Source organism: Micromys minutus, assembly GCF_963924665.1.
Source record: "Micromys minutus genome assembly, chromosome: X".
In the NCBI taxonomy this organism is placed as follows: domain Eukaryota; kingdom Metazoa; phylum Chordata; class Mammalia; order Rodentia; family Muridae; genus Micromys; species Micromys minutus.
Genome location: NC_137970.1, coordinates 112,167,353 through 112,192,477, shown reverse-complemented (window position 1 = coordinate 112,192,477; position 25,125 = coordinate 112,167,353). Strand labels below are relative to the sequence as shown.

Below are 25,125 nucleotides of genomic sequence, written 5' to 3'. Positions count from 1 at the left end.
GTGGGACTGGGCATCTGCTAGATCCTTGAACTTCCATTCACAACTGCTGCTGACTATTGTTGGGGAGTTGAACTACAGACTATAAGTCACCAACAAATTCCCTTACTATATAAAGACTACCCACAAGTTCTGTGACTCTAGAGAACCTTGATTAATACACTCATACTCATAAAAAATAATAAATAAATAAACCTAGAAGGAGCTGTTTTCTTCTTTATTGTCTTATTTCTATCTATCACAATATATTTAATCTTAAAAGTATTTTTAAAATAAAAACAATACGGAAGAGAAGAATTATTCCAAGGCTGATATTTATTAGATATGATTTCATTCTGTCTCTCCCAAAACAGTCTTTAGAATAGAAGGTAGAGGCAGATTTGATTCACAAATTGAACATTTCCCCAAGTCTAGGGTTGGGAGTCAGGTGAGCACCTCTGTTGATATTTATGGAAAATGATCTTTGTTTCTGAATGGAATTTGTTTTGATTTCTGCAGGCAATGTTCTCCTTATAAACGTAGGTGCGGCTTCACAACTCAAGGGAGAGAAAGTGTAGGGACTGTCACGAAAGTCACCTGCATGAAAACAAAGAGTATTTAAGCTAAGGACATTAAGGATTTTGCACAAGGAAGAGGCATATAAAAGTTTCATAGGATGATGTGATGTATATTAAATATAAAAATGAAAGTTGTTAAAAAGATGCTGCTAGCATGTGAGGGAGATGAAGTCATTCTTACAGCACTGTCTGAGCAACAGGTACGTATGTACTTCCTTTAGTGCAGCAGCCATAATCTATGGTTCTGCGGGATTATTGCTTGGTATTAAATTGTTAGGACTTTCCAATATGTATTTATTGCTGTTTCCTCTGAAGAAAAGTAAGTTTCCTTTTGTGATAGATATTGTTAATGAAAGAGGATATCCCTGGGATCCTTTTTGCAAAACTGATGGTTTCCCAATCAGCCTCAACTATCAGTTACTAAGGAGATTCCACATCACAGGAGCTCTTTATATAGAGACTTTCAGGGATTTCCAGAAGAGCAATAACATTCTTTAGTTAAATGAGTACCAGTGGCTAAGGAAATGTTTTCATGAATACCCCTAACCTCTCCATACAACAATGGAGACTAAGATATATAGTGGGATTCAACCAGTCTCGTTTGTTCATCCAGATTTACAGTTAACTGGTAGAGTTATACATATTAAGGATAGAAAGAATACTGCTCTAAGCAGGTAAGAGTTGAAGACACAGCCCAACCTTAAGCCAATGGCCTTTTAGACACACTGTGCACTTTTCAAATCAGTTTGAGGCCTGAAAAGTTGAATGAGCTTTTGGAGTCAATGTAATGAAAACTAGGAGTGAGTGACAGGGTCCTGTCATTAGCACAGAGAAGTGACAGGCTGACCACAAGTCAGGCTGTCTAAACTGTTCTGTGTATGTGTGGAGCTGAAGCTGAGTTTGGGCTTAGGAAGGCAAACATGAGCTATTGCATCATGGTCCAAGTAGAAAAGAATGCAGTCATCAAAGCATCAATTTAAGGGCTTTGCTTCCCCCCACCTCAGGTTTTCAAGATAGGGCCTCATTCTGTAGTCCGGGCTATTCTCAAATCTGGGACCATCTTCCTGTAAGTCTCCTAAGAGCTGGAATTATAGCACGTGCCACTTCACCCAGTTTTAAAAAGCTCTCCATCCTTTTTACTTTCCTTTTGGTTTTTTCTTCATTTTAAGAAGACTTTTCATTTTTATCTTGTAGATCTATCCTTTCTCAGCAATTTCCCCCCCCCCAACACCCCATCCTCAGCTAAACATCCATCTCCACCTACAAGTGTCAGTTCCTGTGGTAGTAACTCAAGGGGTGTCTGTGGTAGGAGACAGTAGCCATGAAAGCCACAAGACCTGAGTTCTGGCTTACTCTGCTGTCAATGGTCCTAGTGACTATTCATAAACACCTTTCCCATGACTAAGTTTCTCTCCGTATAAAATGAGAAAATTGAACTAGAGTATGTCTAGGGTTCTTTCTGGCTTCAACAACAGTGTGTGATAATTTGAAGCAGCTTTAAAGTTTTTAAACATTCCGCCTCTTCCCATCCCCATTAGTCTAACAGACCATCAGTCTATACATTCTTTCTCAGCTAAGAATAAGCTCCATGTATCTATAGAAAGTCACATAAATCTACATATAGTTACAATATATACTATATTTAGTGCTATGTCATAGATATTATATTGTATTATATATCATCACAACATATAAATATTAATTATATATAAAACATGTACTTGTTTTGAGGGAGAAGTTTTATCCAAGATTAACATGCAGTCTCATGCTATTGAGTATCTCTGGAACACAAATGCAAACAAAAGTGTCTTGTACTTTACCATTTGGGAAGTTTATTTCTGAAGGCGTGCTGGGCACAGATCCTATAGATTTGAAAGCACAATTGGTTGTTGTTGACTTGAGCGATGGTGTCAATAATTTGGGCTCATTGGTTTTCTTCAATCTCTTCTGTTTATGCCTAACATTTATCCCAAAACTCTTTCTCCCACCTGAAAGAACACCAAAAAAAAAATGTTAAACATGTAAAATTTATCACGTTCTGTATTAAAATAGGTGAGACTGCAACACAGTAATTACTCTACCTTTAATAATCTCTCTAAATATAAACTTCAATGTTTAATAACTGTTCATTCTGGAAGTTACACTTTTCTATGAAGTTGTGAGAAGTACATTTGTCCTGTGGTATGTGACACACGTAAAGCCAATGCACTTAACCAAGGGTGTCTGCTTTTCCTAGAGCATAAGGACGTGTAGGTCACCGTTATACCCAGTGTAAAAGATATCTGGGTACTATTTGTAGACTCTTAAAGTACAAATGCTGCCTCTCTGAAGAAAGCAGACTGACTGGCCTTTGTGTGGAGACTGATACGATTTGCCAGAATTGAAGAGAAGATCATTTGATAATAGAACACCAGTTCATGCTAGAATTTTGATAGAGATCTCGTTGAATCTGTAGATTGCTTTTGGTAAGATGGTCATTTTCCTATATTAATTCTACCAATCCATGAGCATGAGAGATTCTTTCAATCTTTTGATATCATCTTCAATTTCTGTTTTCAAAGACTTGAAGTTCTTGTCATACAGGGCTTTCAATTTCTTGGTTAGAGTTACTCCAAGATATTTTATGCTTTTGAGGCTCCTGTGAAAGATGCTGTTTTTCTGATTTCTTTCTCAGTCTGATTGTCATTTGTATATACGAGGCTACTGAGTTTTCAAGTTAATCTTGTATCCAGCCATATCACTGAAGATGTTTATCAGCTGTAGGTGTGCCCTGGCAGAATTTTTGGAGTTGCATATATAAGCTAAAATCTTATCTGCAGATGACAATACTTTGGTTTCTTCCTTTCCAATTTGTATCCCCTTGATCTCCTTCAGTTGTCTTTTTGTTCTAGCTAAAACTTCCTTTACTGTATTGAATAAATATGTAGTAGACAACCTTTCTAGTTCCTAACTTTAGTGTAATTGCTTTCAGTTCCTTTCTTAGATAGCTGCTTTGTCCGATCGTCAGAGAGGCTTCCTCAGGCAACTGATGGGAGCAGATGGAGAGACCCACACCTAAGCATTAGGCAGAATTTGGGGAACCACATACAAATGGGCAAGAAAGAATTATAGGAGTCAGGGGGGCTAGGAACAAGGCCCACAGATTCAACTAAGTAGGACTCATAGGGGCTCACAGAGGCTGAAGCAATAATCTGTATGGGTCTGACCTAGGTTCTTTGCATGTATGTTATGGTTGTTTATCTGGGTGTTTTTGTGGATGCCTAACAGTGGGAGTAGGGGCTGTCTGACTCTTTTGCCTGCTTATGAGGACTTTTCCTCCTACAGGGTTGCCTAGTTCAGCCTTGATATGACAGCTTGCGCCTAGTCTTGTTGTAGCTTGGTTTGCTATGTTCAGTTGTTCTCCCTGGGAAGTCTGCTTATTTCTGAAGGAGAATGGAGAAACAGTTGGTTAGGGGAGGTGGGGCTGGGAGGAGGGACTGTAGTTGAGATGAGAGAGGGAGAGGGTTAGGTCAAGAGGGAGAGGGTGAGGAAGAAGGAGAACGAGAGGAAGAGGGGGAGAGAGAGAGAGAAACACCAAGTTGCATTCACTGGAGATGTCCTTGAGTGAAGGACCACTGTTGAGAGACAACATTAAAGGCCATTACATCTCACATTTGGCTGAGTCCCATCAGACGAGCCACCCAGGCAGCTCACTTGTGAATCATTTTAGAAATGCTGACATGTCACTCCACCTGTCACAATGCCTTGCTTCTCCCATCCATGTAACCTTCTGTTGGCTACTGTCCAAAAGGCCCTATGACCCAGTTCCTGACATGTATTAAGTGTTCAGTCAATATTCTTCTAACTGAACCACATGTGAGATGACAAGCAATCCAAGAAATCTGGGCCCAAACAAAAGTTCTACTGAGTTAAAACAGGACCCAAGCCACAGTCTTCCCTTGACTTCATCCATCTTAGCACAAAAAGTACAATCATTTTTATCACATGAAAGCAGATTCCATTTTGGTAGTCTTGTCCTATGAAGTCATTAAGAGACAAATTGATATGATCAATTCTGTAAAATATGTACAATTTAAAACCAGCCTAAGTGGACATCTTACCTGAAACGTTATCCAGCCGAAACCACCTGCAGTGGAGATGCATGTGCCACTGCTTCCGCACACTCTCCTTCATCACACAGTAAAACACAAAAATGAGGAACCCTAAGCCAGGAGAACAAGATCAGTCTTTTCCCCTTCCCCCACATGATAGCACCAATCCCTTGCCTCAGGCCTATTCTTTTCACCGTCAGTGCTGCTTCCAGTGAACCCCAGGGGTGCGGATGTCTTTCTAATTTCTTTATGAACTCCCAAAAGGCAGCAATAGCACAAAGTCAGTATTTATACTCCAGGTCCATGATTGTTTTCCCCTAGGGTGCTATTTATACTAGAGTGTGAGAAGCAAGGACTGCATACCTAGCCCCAGACACCGAGCTCAATGATCCTCATCTTCATGTACTGAATTCATATCCTTGATATGCAGTAATCCTCTCACATTACCAATGATGCCTGGCAGATGTCGTGGTGTATTACCTTATTAGGCTATAAAAGACAAACCCCTGCATCCACTCACACTTCAAAAAATCAGTTCTTTTGTCTTGACAACATCTTGACATTTCTATGCAGATGCCCCACATGGTGAGTCCCAGTTATGTGACTGAATCTTCTAAGAAGTAGAGACCCCAGCCCTGGACAAGTCTTCAGATGACTACAGGATCAGTAGACTGCATGAGTCCAAATTCATAATGGTCTTTGAGCCAAAAGGGAATTGTAAAGTTATGTGTGGATTCCTGACCCTTGGGCACTGTTGAGATTAGAAAATGTATATAGTAAATATCTATATGAATTTGGGGGATAGATTGTTACACAGCCATAAATGTCCCATACATAAGTTCTTTGGTATAAGCAAAGCATGTCTATAGCATGTCCAGCTCTGACTTTGTCTGGCAAGTGAGAGGGAAGTGCTAGAGATATCAATTGTTAATGTGGGACATCATTTCCATCTTATAAAATAGTTCCTGGGGAAATGAAAGTAGGACTTAAGATTATTCTGATGGAAAAGTCCCTGGAGGACTATTAGACTTCCTCTGGATGGGAGTAGAATTGATAAAAGAAATTCTGCTCAATACTCTGACTCTTATTTATGGTCATTATCCATCAAGCCTATGCAGATACCTCAACCTGAAAAGCACTTCCCTCTTGTGAGCTGCCATGATCCTTGGCTTCTGTATTATGCACTCTCCTTAGCCACACCATTTGTTGCAGATCTCCCATCTTATCTTCCCGCTGTCAAGCCTTTGAAAGTCTGCCTTCTGTCTCCTTTTCATCTTCATAGCGCTTTTCTCTTTGCCCCCAGGACTATGTGTGGCAATTCAGTAAACACTTGTCAGCTTGACTGTCCAGGCATGTGACACATAAATTCTCATTGTCATCTATAGCCTTAGCAATTCCTGTTTGGACTTCAAAATACATTTTGTGGGTCAAGTGCTGTTTGGAAATCTTTGTTCTCTATGAAGAATTCAACTTGTCTCTACATTGGAAAAATGTCCTGCAGGTAAATTATTCCTGGCACTCATTGAAAACTGAGCATAAGTCAAAGGGGTAAATAATTTCAAAGCTTATATCAGCTACTGTCTTAATGGAAATATTTTATTATTATTATTATTATTATTATTATTACTTGCCTCATATTGGGGATTGAACTTTCAATTATCCCAATTATCCTTCAAAATAGTTGTGATTACAGGTTTGTGCCATGAGGTCTAGCACAGTCAAGAATCTTGGATCAAGGAAAGTGATAATCTGCTGAAATTGACCCTAATTTGACCACAGTGGGGTTCAAAGTCAGGACTTTAAGAGGATGCTGACAAATGGAAGTACTCAAAAGTAGAGCCAATGAGCATATCGATGGGCATGGGGAAAGTGTGGGGTGCTATGTCTAGATAAGGAAATACTTGTGGTAAGTAATAGAGGCTGAGGAGATGCAGTGACATTAGTCCCGGATCCGAGAGGGCTGTCATGAAGAAGACAAATTATGCTTTCTCTCTCTGTATGATCGCCAGGTCTGAATTAAAAGTGATGGAAGGAGATGCCAGGTCAATGTGTTAGCAAATCACAGCTAGTGATTACTAAGGAATGACAGTGTGACAGGTATTGTGTTGCTGTTCTTCTGTTTATAGGGAAGAAGCCATGGGACTCCATGATCTTTAATAAACTTTGTCCAGGTCACAGAGCTCATCTGGAGGTGGCAACATTAGCAATGAGCAGGGCTCACTATAGACACCAAGGTTGTAACCATCTTACTTTCCTACCATCCAAGGAAGAACAGTGGGATAAGAATCAGAGAGGATCAGAAGCTAAATGCCCTGCTTCATGGAATGTTGAACTTTCAGTCCCTGGGAAGTTTCAGGAAGAGCCAAGTGACTTTCTGTCACTTGATAGAGAGATGGATTGGCAAGATCTTGTTTTCCTGGTCCCAGCCCTGAGGCTCCCTGATTCCAGGTGGGAGGCAGCAATCTGGAAGCCTGTCTCATTAACTCTCCCATGGGCTTTATTACTATGTGGAACCAAACCATGGCAGTGATGGGTTCAGTAATGTTGTCTCTGGGCAACAGCCACCTGGAAGGCAGAGCAGCAACCTAAGGAGAGTAAGCCTCAGAGCAGGGAGAAACTTAGCTGTAGCATGAAGAAGAGACAGCCAAGGCGATGATCACCTATGGCTACTCTGGCCCCCTGCATGCAGTTTTGTGAGTTCTCATACTTAAAGCTTATTCTGTGAATCCCAATGAGCAGACTGCCTGCTCTCCTCTTTTCCTGGAATTTTTCCTTTCTCTTTCCCACAGCACATTGACACACTTATTCACTATGGGTTAGGCATGAGAGAAGGCATTGGGTTGTTTCTTTGGGTTTTGCCACTGGCATTTCTATGTGTGTTCCCCCTCCCTCACAAAGGGCTTGTCATAGTAAGCTTGATTTTTTTTCTCACCTGACCACAGGACATCCACCATTCAGTCATGGCTACAAACTGACCACTCGTCTTCCAAATTGCTAGCTTGTTCACCTGTGTCATTGAAGAGCATGGGTGTGTATGTATTTGTGAGAATTACATGGGTACATGCAACTTGACTTTGAAACTCGGGGTTTTGAAAACACCCTTGCTTTATAGGACAGCACACTCTATCTTCTAGGCAGGACAAGGAAAATTTGACATAAAACGTGTCTGACAGACAGACGGTATGCCTCTGTTCAACACTGGTTCTGTGAGGCTCTTGCTTTCATCTTCAAGAGAACACTTGATTATATTCTACATACTATTTTGCCTCTGCCCAGGGATGGAACTCTGGCTTTTTCAAAAAACATCTTTCTTTTCAAGTTCCAACCAGCTTTATAGTCTTTCTTCAGCCCTACTCTTAATACCAAGAACAAATTTCTCCTCCGATTAGTCATCCAGAAAGCATCCTGGAGTGAGCACTGAGAAGGGAGCCTGCCAGGGCCCTAATTCACTTCCCAGACAGTGTAGTGTAACTCCCGAGGTTACTTAGTTCGTGTGACATGAAAGAGTATCAAATCAGAGCATGTCAGTCTGAGGCAGGTGGCTTTGTCCACTGTAGAGTCGTTAACTCACTCTTTAACCTCTGTCATAATTACAAAGCACCAAGCGAGACTGTTCCAAGAGTTGCTAAGAAGTTCATCTTTACCATCAGATGCAATCAAAAGGCACATGAGTGGCTAGGGAGGTGGCTTAGCAGATAAGAATGTTTACCGTACCAACATGAGGGTCTGGTTTTCGACCTTTAGCATTCATGTTAGAAGCTGGAATGACACAGACACCTGGAACCCCAGTGCTATGTGGGGTCGAGTCAGGAGAACTGCTAGAACATGCTGCCTCCCAGCCTGCCTCCGAGTTGCGTAAGAGACCTGGTCTCAAATGAGTAAGGAATAAGTGCTAGAAGACGTCAGCCTGTGAGCATGCTCATGAATGCCCACATGCACATGCATAGCTCCCTCCTCTCTCCCTCTCTCCCTCCCTCTCTCTCTCTCTCTCTCCCTCTCTCTCCCCCCTCTCTCTCCCTCTCTCTGTCACTCTGTCTCAATCTCTCAACACACACACACCACACACCATACACACACACACACACACACACACACACACACACACACACACATATATATATATATATATATATATATATATATATATATATACCCTACACACACGGGGGGGAGGGAAAGGGAGAGGGAGAGGGAGAGGGAGAGGGAGAAGGAGAAAGCACACTGAAGAAAAACAGCATATTTTCTGTTTTCCCATATTCTGTTCAGAGCTCTGGTCCTCATCTCTTTGCACTTAGGCAGCTGTGTGACTCTGCAATTTTCTAGCCTGCTGGTTTAATAAAAATATTAAGATACATGATGCAACTTAAGCCTATGGAGTTCAAAATGGAATGTCTCTACTGTCTACCAATAGATATTTTCAACTAGACCATGCACACACTTGAAAATGTAAACAGAAGTGTGAATCTGTATATCAGCAAATGCACTGTGTTGTTGCCATGAACACTGGAAGAACTCTTTCCATGCAGTATTTGATGCCAACATGACAACTAGAGAGACTTGTGCTAGCTTATTTGTAATGTGCCTTCCACTGATGAGTAAGAGAGGGGGCATTGTGTGTTCAGTCAACGAAAGCTAATATCTAACTGGTATGTCCAAAGACCACTTGACTCATTGGGAGCAGGGATTTCCGGAAATTTGTTTTTTTTTTCTTTGTTTGTTTGCTTTTGTTTTTGTTTTCTTTTCCTCTCCTTTCAATTCTGTTATGTGAAATTATTTTTCAAAACAACAAAGCATTCTTTGTTGGATGTCTACCTAGCCACAGAAGGGGCCAACATGCAGTAGTTACCTTGCAACGTATTACAAATGGCAAAGAGATACATGAAAAAGATCCTCACAGGTCCCCAGGCGAAAAAGGCAAAGCCCCAGGTGAGGCCAAGTAGAAATGTCAAACTGATCGTGCCTTTGAGATCATTCAGGATCATTTTCTTCCGAGTCTTCTGGCTTTGGGATTTCACCGCAGTCAATTGAACAAGAACAGTGCAGAACATGGAGAGATTCATGAGAAATATGAGGCAAAAATAAGCCACCACCGAGATGTAAAAGATGTGATCATCTTTAATCCAACAACTGTAGAGAGCAAGAAAGAGAAAACTATTGTGAGCTGTAAACATAAACTACTGCTTTCTGGGGACCCCACTAAAGTCCCTGGTCAGCTTCATCCAATCTAAGGACATCTAGACATAGAAAGATGAAGCAAGACAATGGAATTCACTCTGTACTCCTATTCTCCTGAGCCCTAGTTCTGGGTACCTTACAATGCAAGCTTGCATCCTACAGGACACATGTACAGCAACCTCAGTAAATTTCCCTGAGAAACTATTCTCTTCTTCAACAAGAGAAAAACAAATTATGTGTTTTTCCCCAAAGGAGCTCTCCTCCACACCCTGCATACACCTGAAACCAGAGCTTTTATTTGCAAGATGAATTCTGTTTTGCATGATAAATATCACAATAAAAGGGCAGGGGCAAGCAAGAACATTCCTGAATGCTATATCAAACAATGATGAGATGATCAGAGTTAATGAAAAATGCAACAAAAAGAAGACGGCTCTTGTACTGCTTTAAAATATGATGCATTTGGACCACAAAAGGCAGCAGTAACTACTGGATGGCTTAATGGCCTTACAGTTTCTACTAGAGAAGAGATGCACAGTGATTCCTGTGAGTAGATGCTTCATTGAACAACATTTCTAACTATGAGACACATTGCTTCTGAGTTTTGAAGGCAGACAAGCTTGACTAAATCAACTGTGTGTCTAATTAGCTGGAATCTTTTTCTAAATCCAAAAAAAAAATTAATAATCCTTTGGGACATGTTATCCACACTGGTACATGTCAGTGTGCGTGTGCGTGTGCGTGTGCGTGTGCCTGTGCGTGTGTGTGTATGTGTGTGTGTGTGTGTGTGTGTGTGTGTGTGTGTGTGTGTGTGTGTGTGTGTTAGGAGGCTGGGGGAAAAAATTAATTTCCCTAAGAATCTCATACTAAGGATTCTCAGGCTATCATTTTCAGCCCGAAACAAAACCACAGAAAACTCTAAAAATGAGGCAGCACTAGATTTTGGGACACAGATGATCTCTGACCTGAAGATGGAGAGATGGCTCAAGTAAAGAGCACTTGTTGCTCTTGCAGAGGACCTAGACTGGATTTCTAGCGCACACATGGTGGCTCACAAACCACCTAAAACTCAAATTCTAGGAAATGGGATGTCTTCTTCTGATTTCCTTGGGCATCAGGCCTGTACGTGGTGTAATTCATATATGTATGTTAATGCTCACATGCATAAAATAAATCAATCTAAAGGAATTGTTATTTTGATCACATAGAATAAGAGAGCAGATTAGCAGTCATCTGAGCCTAAAGAGAGTGGGAGGGAGGATACAGGGCTCCTGCAGACAGGAGGAATGCATTCCTGTGTTCTAGTGCACTAAGTAAGACTACAGTAAGCAATATGTGTTGTATATTTCAGATTACTAAGAAGAAAGGCATTTGGATGCTGGTACCACAAAGAAATGATAAATTTGAGATAATAGATGTGCTATTTGACCATTTTAGATATCGAATTGACCATTTTACAATGCAAATATGTACTCAAATATTTTTGCTATATTTCACAAATAAGAACAATGAATGTGTCAAAATAAAATAGATAGCTGGGTGCTGTGGTTCAGGCTCATATTATCAGCAATCTGGGAAGCTGAGGCAGGAGGATTACTGAGTCTACAGTCAGCCTGGGCTACACAGTAAGTTCCAGGACATCCCGGGCTGTATAGCAAGACAAAATTCCAAAATAAACAATGGTAATGATAACATAACATTTAAAATAAGGCAAACAAGCCAAAAACTCCGTGCAAGGAAGCAGGCACATGATTCACTCTTGGTAATAGGAGTTACCTGAAAGGAGCACAATTTCATAGCTGGGGGTTGGAAAGAGGCTTTTCAGCCTCTACCCTTTTGTACTTTTGGATTTTGTACCCTGTGAATTACCTTTCAAAGTATAATTATTTACAAAACAAAACTCTTAGAGCCATCTGCCTCTTACTAACAAATCCACATATAAAAAGGCTCTTTGTGGGGGGGGAGTGCCGGAGTTGATTTTGTTCTGGTTTTGTTTTTGCTTTTGATCTTTGAAGACGAATCACTATGAGACAGATACTAGGGACCTTTTAAGTCACGAAATAGGCAAAGAGGGAAGACAGAGCTGGAGGCAAGATGGAAGGGGAGAGAAAAGAGAGGAAAACAACGAAGAAGCAGGAATTTTAATTAGAAAGCCTCTGCTACAGAGGGTGGTGTCATTTTGAACCACTGCCATGTCGCTCTGAAAGACAGAGGAGCACTAGATACAGGACCTTCTACATTTGATCCCAGTGCAGAGGGACAAGAAATCTATAGTGGATGTGATTTTTGAGAGGCCATGGTAAATAAAAGCTCCAAAAAGATGGAGTGGAATACAAAGCTGTTCTTGAGAATCAAAGAAATGGGCATATCCATCCAGTTTTAAAGAGAAAGGAAGAGAGGGAAGGAGGGAAGGAGAGAGGGATGGATGGAGGGAGGGAGCGAGGGAGGGAGGGAGAGAAAGAGAATATGAGGGAGAGAGAGAGAACAATAAATCTAGCCAGTTTACTACAATGGGAAATTTTTCAGTATCCCTCTGGGAAAGTGGAAAGACAAAACACATTTTCCAACACATCTCAGTATTTCCTTAGACTAGCCACTAAATCTTTCCCACGGTCTGTAAGATTTTGCAGCCAAAAAGGCTGCCGGTTACATAGCACTTGCCATGGATCAGGAACAGGTAAAGCAATGACATTTTATCGTGCACATGACTCGGGAAACAAGTGATACTCACCCTGTTTTCCAGGAGAGATGCATCTAAAAGGCAGATGACTGGGCTACAATCATACAGACCCCAAACACCTAATCATTCCATGGGTGAGCACGGCTGTGTTTGAGCAGAAAAGCTGACACTGAGTGTTCCATAAAGCCAGTGCTAGGACTAAGTCCCTGACCAGAAACATCCCACTCTACCTAGAACCCCCACCACCTGATAATGGGTACTTACAATGGAGTTGTTGGGCTCAGAGTTCCATATAGGTCTTTTCTTACACTGAGTATAATGGCCACTGTGATTGCTGGGATTCCTAGAGTGGTCAAGCAAGGCAAAAGAAACTGTTAAATCCAGGAAGAAGGAACCTAATCAAACAGCTGTGGGTCTGTTACACTATTTAAAGGAGCCACAGAGATGTGGCCATCAAAATACCACTGTTTGCAAAATATTTGTGAATTCTTCCAAGTTAAATATTTCTAGGAGTTTTCCAATCTGCCAAACTGAGCAGCATGCCAGTGACTCCAATGTGATGCTCACTACTTACTAAGCTAGCTGAAGTGCCAAAAATTCAGTTTGGCAATAGAAGCATTTAGTTTATCAGAATACAAAAACACAACAGAAGGTTTCCTCTCAAATGATGGGCTATCATTTTTCCCCTCTTTTTAAATTCTGCCCCTTCATTCTCACTATGTCTTTGTCTAGGTCACCTTGGAGGAAGGGCACAGACCAAAAGCTGCAGCCTTCATTACTTTTTTGACAGGCAAGCCATTTAGACACTCGTTGCTAGTTTGACATTTTGACTAGACTGACCAGTTAACAGCGCTCAATTCAGCCCCACTGTAATAAAGCAGTCAGCTCAGTTACAATGGTCAGGCATAATGGGATTGTGGGCATGGACTATACAAGTTCATTTCAGGTACAGTTCAAAACTGACCTGACTTTTACTCCTGAGCTTGCACTTCTCCTACTGGGAGCACATACACTCACACACACTGTACTGTAGGACTTGTGAAATACTCCCCAAAGCTATCTCAATACTCATAGTGGCAAGCATCTTGAAAAGTCCTCTATTGTCCAAACTGTGATAAATAGACCAATACCTTCTAACTCTGCTTGTCAACACCTAGTACAGGACCTACCCTCATGTATATGTGTATGTGTATATCTGTGTGTGTGTCTGTGTATGTGTCTCTGTGTGTGTGCTTCTATGTCTGTGTCTCTGTGTGTCTACGTATGTCTGTTGTGTCTGTGTATATGTCTCTGTGTGTGAGACTGTGTATATGTCTTTCTGTGTGTATGTCTCTGTGTCTGTGAGTGCATGCCTGTGTTCGTGTGTCTCTGTGTGTGTGTCTATGTGTGTGCCTGTATGAGTATGTGTGTATGTCTCTCTTTCTCTGTGTGTGTGTGTGTGTGTGTGTGTGTGTGTGAGAGAGAGAGAGAGAGAGAGAGAGAGAGAGAGAGAGAGAGAGAGAGAGAGAGAGAGAGAAGAAAGTGCTGTTCTGGCACAGAGACAGAGCCAGGCCACTGCCATCAAGACTCACAGCCTGCCTGCAGATAGCTGAGCACCAGAAGAGCCTCAGAAGGTTCTCCATCCTAAGCCCACAAATGAGGCCTCACTTCCTTCCCACTGAATATCTGGGAGAGACGGCCAGGAATCTCAGTGTGCAGGTATCTCGGTACTGACAAATGGTCTGTTCTGGCCCAGAGACACGACCAGTCCACAACCATCAGAACTCAAAGCCTACACACAGAAAGCTTAACACCCAGTAGCAATCACCCTCCTGAGCCCACAGGCCTACAGACCCACAGGAGAGACAAACTCCAGTCAGAGACGAGAAGATCACCTAGCATCACAAATAATAAAATGGCAAGAAGAAAGTGCAAGAACCTAAGCAATAGAAACCAAGACAATCTGGCAACATCAGAACCCAGTTCTCCCACCACAGCAAGTAGTGGCTATCCCAACACAAGAAAAACAAGATATGGATTTAAAATCATACTTCATGATGATGATGGAGGCCCTCAAGAAGTGCATGAATAATCTCCTTAAAGAATTACAGGAGAACCAGGAGAGCACACACAAAAAAGTAGAAGCTATTAAACAGGAAACACAAAGATCACTTAAAGAGGTACAGGAAAACACAACCAAATAGGTGAAGGAAATGAAAGCTGGAAAAGAAACAATAAAGAAATCACAAAGGGAAACAACTCTGGAGATAGAAAACCTAAGAAAAAGATCAGGAGTCATAGATCACCAAAAGAATACAAGAAATGAAAGAGAGAATCTCGGGTGTGGAAGACAACGTAGAAAATATTGACACATCAGTCAGAAAATGCAAAAACCAAAATGCTCCTAAACCAAAATATCCAGGATGTCCAGGACACAATGAAAAGACCAAACCTAAGTATAACGGGTGTAGAAGAGGGCAAATACTCCCAATTAAAAGGCTCAGTGAATACCTTTAACAAAAATCATAAAATAAAACTTTCCTAACCTAAAGAAAGATATGACCATGAACATACTAGAAGCCCACAGAACTCCAAATAGAATGGACCAGAAAAGAAATTCCTCTAGATACATAATAGTCAGAGACATAGTAATAGTCACTCAAAAGAGACTATGAAAGCTAGAAGAGCCTGGACAGACATCATACAAACCCTAAGGGAACAAAAATGCCAGCCCAGGTTACTATATCCAGCAAAACTCTAAATTCCTGTAGATAGAGAAACCAAGATATTCCAGGACAAAACCACATTTACACAATATCTGAACACAAATCCAGCCCTACAAAGGATAATAGATGGAAAACTCCACCACAAGGATGGAAACTACACCTAGGAAAAGCAAGAAAATAATCTTACAACAAACTCAAAAGAAGAAAAACACACAAATATAATTCTACCTCTAACAAAAAAAATAACAAGAAACAATAATCACTATTTCTTAATATCTCTTAACATCCATGGACTCAATTTCCCAATAAAAAGACATAGGCCATAAGACTGGACACGGAAACCAGATCCTGCATTTTGCTGCATAAAGGAAACTCATCTCAGAGACAAAGACAGACACTACCTCAGAGCAAAAGGCTGGGGAAAAAAAAACTTTCCAAGCAAATGGCCCCAAGAAACAAGCTGGAGTAACCCTTCTAACATTGAATAAAATAGATTTTCAACCAAAAGTTATCAAAAAGATAAGGAAGGACACTTTTTACTCATCAAAGGAAAAATCTATCAAGATGAACTCTCAATCCTGAACACCTATGCACCAAATACAAGGGCAACCACATTCATAAAAGAAACACTATTAAAGCTCAAAGCATATATTGCACCACAAGCAATAATAGTGGGAGACTTCAACACCCCACTCTCATCAATGGACAGAATATGGAAGCAGAAACTGAACAAAGACACAGTGAAACTAACAGAAGCTATGAACCAAATGGATTTAACAGACATCTAAAGTACATGTCATCCTAAAACAATATATATATATATATATATATATATATATATATATATATATATACTCAGCATCTCATAGAACCTTCTTTAAAACTGACCATATATTCAGTCACAAAACAGACCTCAACAGATACAAGAAGATCAAAATATTCCCATGCATCCTATTAGATCACCATGGACTAAGGTTGGTCTTCAATAACAACAAAATCAACAAAAAGTCCACATATACATGGAAGGTGAATCATGCTCTACTCAATGATAACTTGGTCAAGGAAGAAATAAAGAAACAAATTAAGGATTTTTTTTATAATTTAACAAAAGTAAAGGTACAACATACCCAAACTTATGGGATGCAATGAAAGCAGTACTAAGAGGAAATCTCATAGCTCTGAGTGCCTCCAAAAAGAAACTGGAGAGGGCATACACTAGCAGATTGACAGCAAACCTGAAAGCTCTACATCAAAAGGAAGCAGATACTCTCAAGAGGAGTAGATGCCAAGAAATAATTAATTCAGAGCAAAAATCAACCAAGTAGAAACAAAACGAACTATACAAAGAGTCAACAAAACCAGGAGCTGGTTCTTAGAGAAAACCGACAAGATCAATAAACCCTTGGCTAGACTAACCAGAGGGCACAGAGTATCCAAATTAACAAAATCAGAAATGAAAGGAGAGACAGTAAAACAGAAACTGAGGAAATTCAAGAAATCATCATATCTTGCTACAAAAGCCTATACTCAAAAAAAATTGGAAAAATCTAGAGGAAATGGACAATTTTGTAGACAGATACCAGGTACCAAAGTTAAATTAGGATCAGATAAGCTATCTAAGCAGCCCCATAACTCCTAAAGAAATAGAAGCAGTCATCAAAAGCCTCCTGACCCCCCCCCCCAAAAAAAAAGTCCAGAGCCAGGTGGGTTTAGTGAAGAAATCTATCAGACCTTCATAGAATACCTAGTGCCAATACTCTTCAAACTATTACACAAAATAGAAGAAGGAACACTATCCATTTCTTTCTTCAAACTCACAATTATGCTCATACCTAAACCACACAAAGACTCTACAAAGAAAGAGAACTTCAGACCAATTTCCCCTCATAAACATTGATGCAAAAATACTCAATAAAATTCTTGCAAACCAAATCCAAGAACATATCAAAATGAGCATTCATCATGACCAAGTAGGCTTCATCCCTGGGATGCAGGGATGGTTTAATATAAGGAAATCCATCAATGTAATCCACCATATAAACAAACTCAAAGATCAAAATCACATGGTCATCTCACTAGATGCTGAGAAAGCATTTGACAAAATCCAACACCCCTTCATGTTAAAAGTCCTGGAAAGAACAGGAATCCAAGGCCCATACTTAAACATAATAAAAGCAATATACAGCAAACCAACAGCCAACATCAAACTTAATGGCGAGAAACTTGAAGCAATCCCACTAAAATCAGGGACTCGACAAGGCTGCCCACTCTCCTCCTACCTATTCAACATAGTACTGGAAGTCCTGGCTGGAGCAATTAGACAGCAAAAGGAGATCAAGGGGATACAAATCGGAAAGGAAGAGATAAAAACATCACTCTTTGCCGATGACATGATAGTGTACTTGAGTGACCACAAAAATTCCACCAGAGAACTTCTACAGCTAATAAACAAGTTCAGCAAAGTGGCTGGATACAAAATTAACTCAAACAAATCAGTAGCCTTCCTCTACTCAAAGATTAAACATGCTGAGAAAGAAATTAGGGAAACAATACCCTTCATAATAGTCACAAATAATGTAAAATACTTTGGTGTCATTGTAATCAAGCAAGTGAAAGATCTGTATAACAAGAACTTCAAGTCTCTGAAGAAAGAAATTGAAGATCTACATTTTCTCTGACTGGAGAGATGGCTCAGTGATTAAAAGCACTGTTGTTCTTCCAGAGGTCCTGAATTCAAATACCAGCCATAATGTGATCTGATGCCCTCTTCCAGCATGCAAGTGTACATACAGATAGAGCACTCATATACATTTAATTAATTAAAAGATGGAAAGGTTTTTCATGCTCATGGATTGGCAGGATTAAAATGCTAAAAATGGGCCCGTGCATGCAGAACAGGCACTCAGGCCATCTGCCACCAGGAACAGTGGAGATCCAGGGATGCAGGAGTAGGCGGGGCACAGAGAGGTCTGGGCCAAGCACCTGTAAAGCACCCCTCTCCATTGGTTCAGGGGAGCATAAACTCTGCCATAGGGACTCGGTTTCCACCTGGAGGGCCCCTGCTTGCAGAACAAATGCTCAGGCCATCTGCCACCGTGAACAGCAGAGATCCAGGGACACAGGCCAGGTACACGGGAAAGACGGGAACCAATCACAGACAACAAGATGGCAAGAGGAAAGCGAAAAAACTTACCCCAGGGAAACCAAGACAACCTGGAAACACCAGTACCCAGCTTTTCCATCACAGCAAACAGCGGAATGCCAAACACTCCAGAAAAAGAAGACTCAGACCTGAAATCATACCTCATGATGATGATGGAGATCTTTAAACAAGAATGGGAGGACAAGCATAAAGAAATAGAAACTTTTAAAAAGGAAACAAGAAAAACACTCAAAGAAATTAAAGAACTAGAGGGGTAAAAAAACAAAGAGATGAAGGAATTGAAGAAGGAATTTAAAATGGAAATGGAAACAATAAAGGAAACACTAAAAGAGACAACCCTGGAGGTAGAAAACCCAAAAAAGAAATCAGGAGTCACAGATGCAAGCATTTCCAACAGACTACATGACATGGAAGAGAGAATCTCCGGGGCCGAAGACAACATTGAAAACATAGAAAAACAGTCAGAGAGAATGCAAAAGCCAAAAAGCTTCTAACCCAAAATGTCCAGGAGATCCAGGACACAATGAAAAGACCAAACCTAAGGATAATAGGAATAGAAGAGGTTGAAGAATATCAACTAAGAGGCACAGTAAATATCTTCAACAAAATCATAGAAGAAAACTTACCTACCCTTAAGAATGAAATGACCATGAGCATAAAAGAAGCCTACAGAACTCCAAATAGAGTGGGCCAGAAAAGAAATTCCTCCCAACACATAATAGTCAAAACACCAAGTGCCCAAAGCAAAGAAAGAATACTAAAAGCAGCAAAGGAAAAATGTAATGTAACATATAAAGGCAGACCAATCAGAATCACACCAGACTTCTCAACAGAGACTATGAAAGCTAGAAGATCCTGGACATACATCATGCAGACCCCAAGAGAACAAAAGTGTCAGCCCAAGCTGCTATACCCAGCAAAACTCTCAATCACCATAGATGGAGAGACCAAGATATTCCAAGACAAAACTAAATTTACACAATATCTGACCACAAACCCAGCACTACAACAAATTATAAGTGGAAAACCCAATACAAGGAGGGAAACTACATCCTAGTAAAAACAAGAAAATACCTAAGCAAAATAACCAAAAGAAAGACACACAGGCACAATTCTACCTCTAAAAGCAAAAATAGCAGGAAACAGCAACCATTATTCCTTAATATCTGTTAACATAAATGGACTCAATTCTCCAATAAAAAGATATAGGCTATCAAACTGGATAGATAAACAGAATCCAACATTTTGCTGCATACAGGAAACTCATCTCAGAGACAAATACAGACACTATCTCAGAGTAAAAGGTTGGTAAAAAAACCTTCCAAGCAAACGGCCCTAAGAAGCAAACTGGAGTGGCCATTCTAATATCGAATAAAGTAGATTTTCAACCAACAGTTATCAAAAAAGATAAGGAAGGACACTTTTTACTCATTACAGGGAAAATTTGTCACGAGGAACTCTCAATCCTTAACATATATGCTCCAAATACAAGAGCACCTATATTCATTAAAGAAACTCAACTAAAGCTCAAAAAATACATTGCACCCCACACAATAATAGTGGGAGACCTCAACACTCCACTCTCATAAATGGAAAGATCATGAAAACAGAAACTAAACAAAGACACAGTAAAACTAGCAGAGGTTATGAACCAATTGGAATTAATAGACATCTATGGAATATATCATCCTAAAACAATACACCTTCTTCTCAGCACCTCATGGCACCTTCTCCAAAATTGACCATATAATCAGTCATAAAACAAGCCTCAATAGATATAAGAAGATTGAAATACTCCCATGCATTCTATCAGATCATCATGGTCTAAGGCTGGTCTTTAATAACAACAAAGACAACAAAAAGACCATATATTCATGGAAACTATACAATGCTCTATTAAACGATATTATGGTCAAAGAAGAAATAAAGAAAGAAATTAAGGATTTTCTAGAAGTTAATGAAAATGAAAACACAACATAACCAAACTTATGGGATGCAGTGAAAGCAGTACTAAGAGAAAAACTCATAGCTCTGAGTGCTTCCAAAAAGAAACTGGAGAGAGCATACAAAAGCAACTTGACAGCAGAGTTGAAAGCTGTAGAACAAAAGGAAGCAGATACACCCAAGAGGAGTAGTCGGCAAGAGATAATCAAACTCAGAGCAGAAATTGACCAAATAGCAACAAAAAGAACCATTCAAAGAATCAACAAAACCAAAAGCTGGTTCTTTGAGAAAATTAACAAGATTGATAAACCCTTAGCCAGACTAACTAGAGGGCAAACAGAGAGTATCCAAATTAACAATATCAGAAATGAAAGTTGAGACATAACAAATGAAACTGAGGAAATTCAAGAAATCAAGAAATCATCAGATCCTACTACAAAAGCCTATACTCAACAAAGCTGAAAAATCTGGAGGAAATGAATGAATTCCTAGACATATACAAGATACTAAAGTTAAACCAGGACCAGATAAACCATCTAAATAATCCCATAACACCTAAAGAAATAGAAACAGTCATCAAAAGCCTCCCAACCAAAAACAGCCCAGGTCCAGATGGGTTCAGTACAGAATTTTATCAAACATTTATTGACGACATAACATCAATACTCTCCAAACTATTCCACAAAATAGAGTCAGATGGAACACTACCTAACTCATTCTTCGATGTTACAATAGCCCTCATTCTTAGACCACACAAAGACCCTACAAGGAAAGAGAACTTCAGACCAACCTCACTTATGAACATTGATGCAAAAATACTCAACAAAATCCTTGCAAACCGAATCCAAGAACACATCAAAACGATCATTCACCATGATCAAGTAGGCTTCATCCCTGGGATGCAGGGATGGTTTAATATATGGAAATCCATCAATGTAATCCACCATATAAACAAAGTCAAAGAAAAAAACTACATGGTCATCTCACTAGATGCTGAAAAGGCATTTGACAAAATTCAAAACCCCTTCATGTTAAAAGTCTTGGAAAGAACAGGAATCCAAGGCCCATACCTATACATAATAAAAGCAATAGGCACATGGATCAATGGAATAGAAGAGAAGATCCAGAAATGAGCCCTCACATATATGGTCACCTGTTTTTTGACAAAGGAGCTGTAAACATTCAATGGAAAAAGGACGCCTATTCAAAAAATGGTGGTTCAACTGGCACTCAGCATGTAGAAGAATGAAAATAAACCCTTTCTTATCTCCTTGTACAAAACTCAAGTACAAATGGATCAAAGATCTCCACATTAAACCAGGTACACTGAAACTATTAGAAGATAAAGTAGGGAAAACCTTAGAACACATATGCACAGGAGAAAATTTCTTGAACAGAACACCAATGGCTCGTACTCTGAGGTAAAATATCAACAAATGGGACTTAATGATATTGCAAAGTTTCTGTAAGGCTAAGAACACTGTCAAGAAAACAAAAATGGCAGCCAACAGATTGCAAAAAGATCTTTACCAACCCCACATCTGATAATGGGATAATATCCAAAGTATACAATGAACTCAAGGAGCTAAACACCAGAGAATCAAACAACCCTATTAAAAATGGGGTACAGAGCTAAACAAAATGTTCTTAATTGAGGAGTATTGAATGGCTGAGAAGTATCTAAGGAAGTACTGGACATTCTTAGCCATCAGAGAAATGCAAATTAAAACAACCCTGAGATTTCACCTCACACCAACCAGAATGGCTAAGGTCAAAAATTCAGATGACAGCAGATGCTGGCAAGGATGCAGAGAAAGAGGAACACTTCTCCACTGTTGGTGAGGTTGTAAACTAATACAACCACTCCAGAAATCAGTCTGGCAATACCTCAGAAAATTGGACATAGTACTACCTGAAGACCCAGCTATTCCACTTCTGGGCATGTACCCCAGAGACACTTTAGTACACAACAAAGATATATGCACCACAATGTTCATAGCAGCTCTATTTATAATAGCCAGAAGCTGGAAAGAACCCAGATGTCCTTCAGAAGATAAATGGATACAAAAATTGTGGTACATTTACACAATGGAATACTACTCAGCCACCAGAAACAATGACTTAACCAAATTCTTAAGAAAATGGCTGCATCTAGAGAATATCATCCTGAGTGAGATAACCCAGTCACAAAAGAACAGACATAGTATGCAGTCACTGATAATTGGATACTAACCCCCAGAAAGTTCTGAACATCCCAGAAACAACTCACACACTATATGAAGTTCAAGAATAAAACAAAGGCCAACAAAAAAAAGAAAATGAAAAACCATTATGCTTAATCTTTACACACCAAGAAAACTATTTCCAGGTTACATCTTGTTTTACATGTACTTTATGCTCATTGTAACTAGTAATGTTTTAATGCATACTATCAAACCTTTAAAAAAATCAAGCACTAACAAAAATGTACTTGTATACTTTTATGCAAAAATGCTTAAAATCTGTACATTTATCTTTGTTTTTAAAATAAAGTTGTTCAATTAAAAAATAAAATAAAATAAAATGCTAAAAATTACCATCTTGCTAAAAGCCATCTACAGATTCAATGCAATCCTCAGCAAAATTCCAACTCAATTCTTCATAGAGTTAGAAATAGCAATTTGCAAATTTCTTTCAAATAACAAAATACCCAGAATAGCAAAAATTGCAACAATTAAAGAACTTCTGGGGAACATCATCATCCATGTCCTCAAGCTGTATTACAGATCAGTTGTGATAAAAAGCAAATGGTATTGGTACAGAGACGGACAGGTAGATCAATGGAATAGAATTAAAGACCCAGAAATGAAACCACACACTTATGGTCCCTTCATCTTTGACAAAGTAGCTAAAAAGATTCAATAGAAAAAGGACAGCATCTTCAACAAATGGTGCTGGTTCAACTGGCAGTCAGCATGCAGAAGAATGAAAATAAATCCCTTCTTATTTCCCTTTACAAAGCTCAAGTCCAAGTTGATCAAAGACCTTCACATAAAACAAGTTAAACTGAAACTAATAGAAGAGGAAGTGGGGAAGAGCTTAGAACACATAGGCACAGGAGAAATTTTCCTGAACAAAACACCAGTAGTTTATGCCCTAAGATCAAGAATCGACAAATGAGACCTCATAAAATTGCAAAGCTTCTGTAAATCAAAGGACACTGTCAATAGGACAAAATGGCAACCTACAGATTGGGAAAAGATCTTTACCAGTCCTTCATCTGATAGAGGGCCAATATCCAATATATACAAAGAACTCAAAAGTTATACTAGAGAATCAAATAATCCTATTTAAAAATAGGGTACAGAGCTAAACAAAGAATTCTCAGCTGAGGAATACCAAATGCCTGAGAAGCATCTAAAGAAATGCTCAACATTCCTAGTCATCAAGGAAATGCAAATCAAAACAATCCTGAGATTCCACCTCACACCAGTCAGAATGGCTAAGATCAAAAATTCAAGTGACTGCAGATGCTGGTGAGGATGTGGAAAAAGAGGAACACTCCTCCATTGTTAGTGGGGTTGTAAGCTGGTACAACCACTCTGGAAATCAGTCTGGTGGTTCCTCAGAAAATTGGACATAGTACTACAGGATAACCCAGCTATTCAAATCCTGGGGATATCCCCAAGCGATGCTCCAACATCTAACAAGGACACATGTTCCACCATGTTCATAGCTGCCTTATTTATAATAGCCAGAAGCTGGAAAAAACCCAGATGTCCTTCAACAGAGGAATGAATACAGAAAATGTGGTGCATTTACACAATGCTGTACTACTCAGCTATCAGAAACAATGACTTTATGAAATTCTTAGGCAAATGGATGGAATTAGAAGCTACCATCCTGAGTGAGGTAACCCAGTCTCAGAAGAGCACACATGGAATGCCCCCACTGATAAGCAGATATTAGCTTGGGTATTCCAAAAAACCATTCACAGATATAGTTAAGTTCAAAATGAATGAAGGCCAGAATGTGAATGCCTCAGTTCTTCTTAGAAGGGAGAACAGAATGCTCATGGGAGAAAATACAGGGACAAATAGGAGATCAGGGCTTGAAGAAAAGATCATCCAGAGACTGCCTCACCTGGAGATCCACCCCATATGCAGCCACCAAACCCAAGCACCATGGCTGATGCCAAGTAGTGCTTACTGACAGGAATCTGATGTGGATGCCTCCTCAGGGTCCCTGATAGAGTCACACTCATACAGAGGAGGATGTTTGCAGCTAACCTTCGTACTGAACATTGTGACCCCAATGAAAGAGCTAGAGAAAGGGCTGAAGGAGCTGAAAGGGTCTGCAACCCCATGGGAAGAACAGCATTATCAACCAACCAAACCCTCCAGAGCCACCAGGGACTAGAACACCAACCAATAAGCACACATGGAGAGACCCATGGCTTCAGTTGCATATGTAGCAGAGGATAGCATTATCTGACATCAATGGGAGGAGAGGCCTTTGGTTCAGTGAAGGATTGTTTTCCCAGTGTAGGGGAATGCCAAGGTGCTGAGGTGGAGAGTGTGATTGGGAGAGGGATCACCTTCATGGAAGAAAGTGAAGGGGAAGAGGGAGGAGAGGGAGGAGAGGGAGGAAAAGGGGATAACATTTGAAATGTAAATGCAGAGATTACCCAATATAAGTTTTAATTAAGAAAAAGGAAAGAAGAAAGGGCTTTATTGTTAGGAAGGAAAGGACCAATAAGAAGAGAGCAAGAAGGATAGGAAGGGTCTACTGGAGGGAGAGAGGGTGAATAATACAGTACAATGCATAGAGGCTG

General features: G+C 39.9%; 1 protein-coding gene across 1 annotated transcript in view; it reads right to left on the bottom strand.

The window, feature by feature from the left end:
• Positions 1-382: 382 nt before the first annotated feature.
• ADGRG4 (adhesion G protein-coupled receptor G4) overlaps positions 383-25,125 on the bottom strand; it is a gene marked incomplete at both ends in the record, with an annotated part of 94,616 nt that continues 69,873 nt past the window's right edge. The window contains 5 exon segments of the mRNA XM_080910230.1: positions 383-573; positions 2,375-2,542; positions 4,655-4,756; positions 9,492-9,772; positions 12,765-12,843. Of these exon segments, the coding sequence (XP_080766356.1) occupies positions 383-573; positions 2,375-2,542; positions 4,655-4,756; positions 9,492-9,772; positions 12,765-12,843 (821 nt within the window).